The following is a 6448-nucleotide window of genomic DNA, read 5'->3' as shown; positions in this document are numbered from 1 at the left end:
TTATAATTTTAGAAATTATATTGTGCCCCGAAGATTTCTAATTTCATAATAAATAGGCCCTTTTATTAATAAATTATCAAGTTAATTAACAGTTTTTAATAATGTTAAAAATTTATTTCAATTAATAATTCAAATAATTTTATTATTGTATAGGTGAATAGTTAGAAATTTCACTTTTTAATTAATTCTGTTAAATAAAAAATTCTGACAATGAGGTATTTTTAATTTTTCAAATCAGAAGGGACAATTCGTATTTTAAACAAATCTCAGGAGGTTGTAATTTACCGTTTAAAATAATATTAACTTACTTATTTCCGAAAATACCCTCGACCATGCCACAAGATAGGGGTAAAAAAGTAATTAAACATGACGTAAAGATAAACGGACGCACAGTTATGAAAAAGAGTCCGCCTACAATTTTTCCCGTGTGTACGAAAAAGCCATTCTTCTTTCTTTGTATTCTTCTCCTTCTTTCTTCTTCACAGATTAAAAAGATCTCAAAGTAAACACCAAAACTATGGATTTCCATTTATCTCTCACTTCCATTTCTCACAATCTCATTTTGGGTCGTCGGAATTTCGTCATTTACTTGCCAACAATATTGATTTTCCGGCCAGTTTGTCAGTTTCCGGCCTAGTATTTTCTCACTCATCCAATCAAATATTCCTGGAAAAGGTTTATTTGTTTGTTTCTCTCTCTAATTCGAAATGGGTTTTATTTTTAGAGTTAGTTTGTTTTGCTTTTAGTAGAATTATACTCTGTTTGGTTGCGTAGAAAAATGGAGGAAAAAGAAAATGAAATTCTGGGTTATTTACGATATTGTTTGCAGACTCAGATTGTTTTGCTTCAAGTAGAATTACCCTATGTTTGGTATCGTAGAAAATAGAGCAAAAAGAAAAGAAAAAGTAAAGGAATTTTTTGCAGGCTCAGATTGTTTTGTTTCCAGTAGAATTATCCTCTGTTCGGTTGTTTAGAAAATGGAGGAAAAAGAAAAGAAAATGTAAAGTAAGTTCTGGGTCTTCTGCGGTTGCCACGGGCAATGGTCTTTTTATTTTTTTTAATTTTATATATAATATAATTTTTTTTAATTTTATAAAATGGGTTGTTTAAGATTCAGATTATTGATTTTTTTTTAAAAAAATTTTAGGTCCGTTTAGTTTCTTTTTCCATTTTAGCTTAATGTGTCCGTTTATTTTCTGATATACCAAACACGAGTTACTTACTTGTGCTGTTGGAATTCCATTTAAGACTGAATTTCCTCTGCTTTTCGTGATTTCCATTATGGAATGGTTGTTTAGTTTCTTTCTGATCGATAATGTTCTTTTTATTTTTGAAAAATTTCAGATTCTTAGCTTTCTGACCATTGTCACATGTTTTACTCATCTGTTTGTTTCTCTCTACTTCTATTTGGGTATTACTTGTAGACTTAGATTTACCCTCTGTTCGGTTGCTTAGAAAATGGAGACAAAAAATTAAAGAAAATTCTGGATCCTCTGTTTTCTGAATGGTCATATATATATATAATATATATATATAACTGGGAAGTTTAAGATTCGGATTATTGAATTTTTTTTTTTCTTCATTTCTGTCGGTTCATTTTCTGAGCTACCAAACAAGTGTTACTTACGTGTACTGTTCTAATTCCATGTAAGATTGACTATTTTCTGATTTCCGTTTACTTAAGCATGTGTTTTTTAGTCTCTTCCAGATTCATCCTGAATGTTTGTATCCATTTTTAATAATTCATAGATTCTTTTAGCTTTCTCACTCATGTAACATCTTTTACTCAGCTAACTATAACACGATTCAATTGTATATCTATATTTGTTTGTTAAGAATTTTGAATCTGCAATCAACAAGAACTTATGGGAATTGAATTGTGCAGAGAGGGTGTTTGAAATGGGTCATTTTTCATCCTTGTTCAATGGACTGGCGCGGTCATTTTCGATCAAGAACGGGCGGAATTCTGGGTATTGTGGCGGAAGTGAATCTGCAGAATCAATGGTGAAAGAATCAAAGAAGAACGAGTTGATATTGCGGTCTTCGGGGACTGTTCATGTCAATGGGTCGAACAATTTTGCATCTGTTTTCTCCAAAAGAGGAGAGAAAGGAGTGAACCAAGATTGCTTTATTGTGTGGGAGGTAGGTTTTTAGACAATTTTGCTTGTTATGATCTTAATTTTAGTCTTTTTTTGGTCATTAAAAAACAGCTTTTATATGATTTTGCAAGTTTTCATTTGTTTTTGTGTTATTTAGATTTTAATGTCTGTTTTATCTTCTCCTTTCTGGATTTTTTAATAAATTTATTACTTTTCTTTATTCTCAAATTTTTCTTTTGATGGAAAGAGGCAAATAAAAATGAACATTGTTAAATATTGTTATTAAGTGTCGAACAACGCATTGCTTTGGTATGTTTTGTAGAGTTTGTGTATTTTGGTGCATGTCAGTATGTTCGGCTGGAAACATTGGAATTTCAGTATTCCACTATTGTTTTCGTCCATTTTGATGGAAAAGAAACAAATTTTGTTCCTAGTTTATATCATGATTTTTGCTTTGGTTTTGTTTGGGGGGTTTGAAGTTAATAGATGTGGATTGTATGTGTTTGGTGGGTAGGAATTTGGAGGCCAAGAAGACATTATGTTTTGTGGGATTTTCGATGGGCATGGTCAATGGGGACATTATGTGGCAAAGAGGGTTAGAGAAACAATGCCCTCGGTTTTGCTGTGCAATTGGCAAGAGACGCTTACTGAAGCTTCGCTCAACCCGGATTTGGATTTTGATTTGGAATCGGATAAGAAGCTTCATACATTTAATATATGGAAGCATTCCTACTTAAAGACTTGTGCCACTGTTGATCAAGATCTAATGCAGCTTCGCAAAATTGATTCGTTCTACAGTGGGACCACTGCTCTCACAATTGTTAGGCAGGTAATGGAAGATCCCTAATAATCTTTTTTTTTTTTTGGTGATGATAGTTTGCTTAGCTTATATGTATAATTTCTTATTGATTAATGTGTCGTATGACCATAAGTAATTTCCTCGATGACAAAAAAACAAAGGGAGCGCAAGAACTGAATTTTTAAAAGAAATGTGATATGGGTTGTTTTATGCATTATCTGACATTCAAGGGGAAGAAACTTTTTGCGTGGTAGAATTTGGCCCGACTATGAAAAATTACAGACTCTTCACATCAATGTAACTACTATGACACGAGTTTTGGAAGAGTTATGAATGCCCCTATATAAATTTTTACATGGTTTTTAATCTGTAGTTTTGATAAAATGACACTAATGATTAGATAACAATGCTGAACTTTTATGCTGTGTTTGGTTGGGGGATTTGGAGAGGGATTTAGAAAGAGAAAGGGAAAAGGTGTGTGAAACTAGGTGAAATGTAAGTATATTTTATTTACATTTCACCTAACTTTTCCCTTTCCCTTTCCAAATCCCTCCTCAAATCCTCCAACCAAACCCAGCGTTAAGGAAACATCCAAACTCGATGAATCACTCAATAATACGTAGAGTGCTAAATCATTCAACCATAGCTTTGAGTAATTTGAAAAGACTTCATGGATTTGAGTTATTTGAAGAGACTTGACGAGCTTTGTAGGCCATCTTTATGTTTGAATTTTGACTATTATTGCCCAAGTGGGAATCGTGCTGCTTATGCAAACTGTCCTTTCGCCATCAAATTTGCCACATTTAAAAGGCGTGATCGTTGTTTAGACAGCTCTCAGAAGTGGTCCTCAACGTCAATGGTGGGTGGAAATAAATTTCTTTTGCAGGTCCGGGCTTTTTTCGTGTTGGTGCCATTTTGTAGTTAGAATTTTGATTCAGAAACTGGTTTCACCGAAGTTTTGGAAGTGCTTTTTACACAGAATGCGAAAGGTGAAGTTTATACAATTACTTCTTAAGTCGGCCTAGAATAGTATCTAATTTCTATATATAATCACGAGCAATTTTTTTTGCTTCCGTACTTCCAACTTTTGCTTTTAGTAGAAAAAAGAAAAAAAAGAAAAACACTAAAATCCCATAAAAAAGTAACAGTTAAATCTTTTGGAAAATGATCGGTAATAAAGCTAGAACTCAGTTTAAAAGGCCATTAAAAACCTTATTATTATTTACTAATAATGTTTGTTGGTTTTATTTGCTAATAATATTTGTTAATGTTATGAACCTAAGAAATTTTCTCAGGAACTTAGGATTAGCATGATTTTCTCATTCTCTCATGATGGTTGTTTTGCTAGGGTGAACTTTTGGTTGTGGCAAATGTCGGTGACTCCCGTGCTGTATTGGCCACCATGTCTGATGATGGCAGCTTGGTTCCAGTTCAACTTACTGTCGACTTCAAGCCCAATCTACCTCGTCAGTTCTCTCTCTTTCTCTTTCTTGCAAAAGAGCCGAGCTAAACTTTTGAGTGTTCAAACTCGGTTTGCTAAGAATTAGTCAAGCTCAAGTTCAAGTAGAGCTCGTTTACTAAATAAACAAACTAAGTTCAAACAAACTTTAAATGAGCCGAGCTCATAAACAGCTCTGTTTGTTTATAGCCCTACCCCAACTTCTCTCTCTCTCCATTTGATCAACCATTATAATTTTGTTTATGTTGAAACAGAGGAAGCAGAACGGATAATTCAGAGCAACGGGCGAGTCTTCTGTTTAGAAGACGAGCCAGGGGTGCATCGGGTTTGGCTACCAGACGTGGAATCACCTGGATTGGCAATGTCGAGAGCCTTCGGGGACTACTTTGTCAAGGATTTTGGACTCATTTCTGTGCCTGAAGTCACACAAAGACATATATCCAACCAAGACCAATTTGTTGTGCTTGCAACAGATGGGGTATGTAAATACAGCAATGCTAGATATCATGAAAAAATTTTCATAAAAATAATCATAAAAGTTTTGTGATCCTTAGATTACACTTAGAATAAAACATCACACACTAATTAAGGTAATCAAAGGATCATAAGTTTTTCATAATCATTTTCATGAAAAAATTTTCATGATTCATAACTTTTCCCATGTAAATAACACTTTTTTTTTTCTTCGGTAAAATGTTAGCGAGTTAGTAGATTAGGTTTATACAATTGAGCGTTCAATGCTTCTTTATGAACTCGAACCCCAAAGCACTCCTTAGTTATTGTTATAATTTGGCAATGAATAGTGTTATTTTGTCAAATTATAGCAATGGTGCTTCAATGGTCTATTTTAGTAATTCTCAACCAACTTTCCCTCCAAGTTTAAAGATGTTGTTTGGATATAGGTTTTTTTGTGATTTTTTTTTTTGTTTATTTTTTGTCTTTTATGATTTTTTTTTAACTATTTGTAAAAAAAATTATATATTTATATTATTCCCGACTAGATAAATATAAAAAAATAAAAAAATTAAATATAATTGAATTTGAAAAATTAAATAGAAAAATTAAATTAAAAAAATTACTCGGTTTTCTACTGTTTCAATTTTGTTTTTTCAACTGAATTCGGAGTCACAAATATGTTCATATTTGCTGATGTGACATGTTTGGCAATTGCTATTTTGCTTGTCAAATTTGAGAACATATATGACATATGTCATCTTTAGCAAGTAAAATAAGAATTCATTGGAGACCCATTTTTTATCACTATTGCTAAATTATAGTTTTGACAAGTGTTTTGAGAGCTCTATTGGAGATGCTCTTGGGAACCTAAGGATAGAACAATAGTGATGTGTATCATTCATGACCTATCTCTGTATTTTTTTTAAAAAAATGTGTAAATTAGTTGCCAAAATGAAAAAAAAAAGCAAAGAAAAGAAAAAAGAAAATGATGAGTGCTTTTGATTTTTTTTTTTTTTTTTTGTCACCAAACTATTTTTTAGTTTAAAAAAAAGAAAAGAAGAAGAAAATCTGAAGAGAAAAATTGAAAGGTAAACCAACCATGTAACTTCACGTTTAATGTGTATGTTTTTGGTATACAAGAAAATTCTTTGTCAAAACCTAACACAAAATACTTGTTTTTTTTTTGGTTTTTTTTTAGGTATGGGATGTTGTCTCCAATCAAGAAGCAGTGCAAATTGTATATTCAACTCCCGACAGGGCGAAGTCGGCGAAACGCCTGGTTGAGCATGCCTCCCAAGCATGGAAACGTAAGAGGCGAGGTTTTGTGGCGGACGATATTTCAGCTATTTGTCTCTTTTTTCACTCTCCTTTATCTTCTGAGCATAATCACCACGTAATAACTTAGCCAACACAGCAATGAAATAAAGGCCAAAAAAAGAAGATCAAGGCAATTACTTCTTCACGTCTATGATCTTTTCCTAATATTCTTCTTCTTTATTTTTGTTTATATTTTTGCTTGACCTTGTTTATCTTTATATTGGTAGTGTTGGCATAATACACATTACCTTATCTGAAAAAAAAATGTTCATGGGAATCACTCTAATAATGCTACGTACTCAGAATTTGTGCATATTA

General features: G+C 32.5%; 1 protein-coding gene across 2 annotated transcripts; it reads left to right on the top strand.

Moving 5' to 3' along the window:
• Window positions 1-403: 403 nt before the first annotated feature.
• On the top strand, window positions 404-6443 carry LOC114285024 (putative protein phosphatase 2C 34). 2 transcript variants are annotated; one of them, XM_028228007.2, is made up of 6 exons: window positions 404-675; window positions 1886-2142; window positions 2614-2928; window positions 4247-4364; window positions 4612-4835; window positions 6012-6443. In XM_028228007.2, the coding sequence occupies exons 2-6, from the start codon at window positions 1900-1902 to the stop codon at window positions 6216-6218; spliced, it is 1107 nt and encodes a 368-aa protein (XP_028083808.2). In that variant the 5' UTR covers window positions 404-675; window positions 1886-1899; the 3' UTR covers window positions 6219-6443. The 2 variants fall into 2 exon arrangements, with proteins under 2 accessions (XP_028083808.2, XP_028083814.2); XM_028228013.2 differs by having other exon boundaries at window positions 518-1005.
• The last annotated feature ends 5 nt before the right edge of the window (window positions 6444-6448 follow it).

Source organism: Camellia sinensis, chromosome 5 (genome assembly GCF_055761805.1).
Source record: "Camellia sinensis isolate YWXY chromosome 5, ASM5576180v1, whole genome shotgun sequence".
NCBI lineage: Eukaryota > Viridiplantae > Streptophyta > Magnoliopsida > Ericales > Theaceae > Camellia > Camellia sinensis.
The sequence above is the reverse complement of the archived record's forward strand: the minus strand, read 5'-3'. Positions and strand labels throughout refer to the sequence as shown.

Coding starts and splice junctions, on each gene's coding strand:
- LOC114285024 (XM_028228007.2), top strand. CDS start 1,900: ATGGGTCATTTTTCATCCTTGTTCAATGGACTGGCGCGGTCATTTTCG. Junction 2,929..4,246: donor CTCTCACAATTGTTAGGCAG/GTAATGGAAGAT, acceptor TTGTTTTGCTAG/GGTGAACTTTTGGTTGTGGC. Junction 4,836..6,011: donor TTGTGCTTGCAACAGATGGG/GTATGTAAATAC, acceptor GTTTTTTTTTAG/GTATGGGATGTTGTCTCCAA.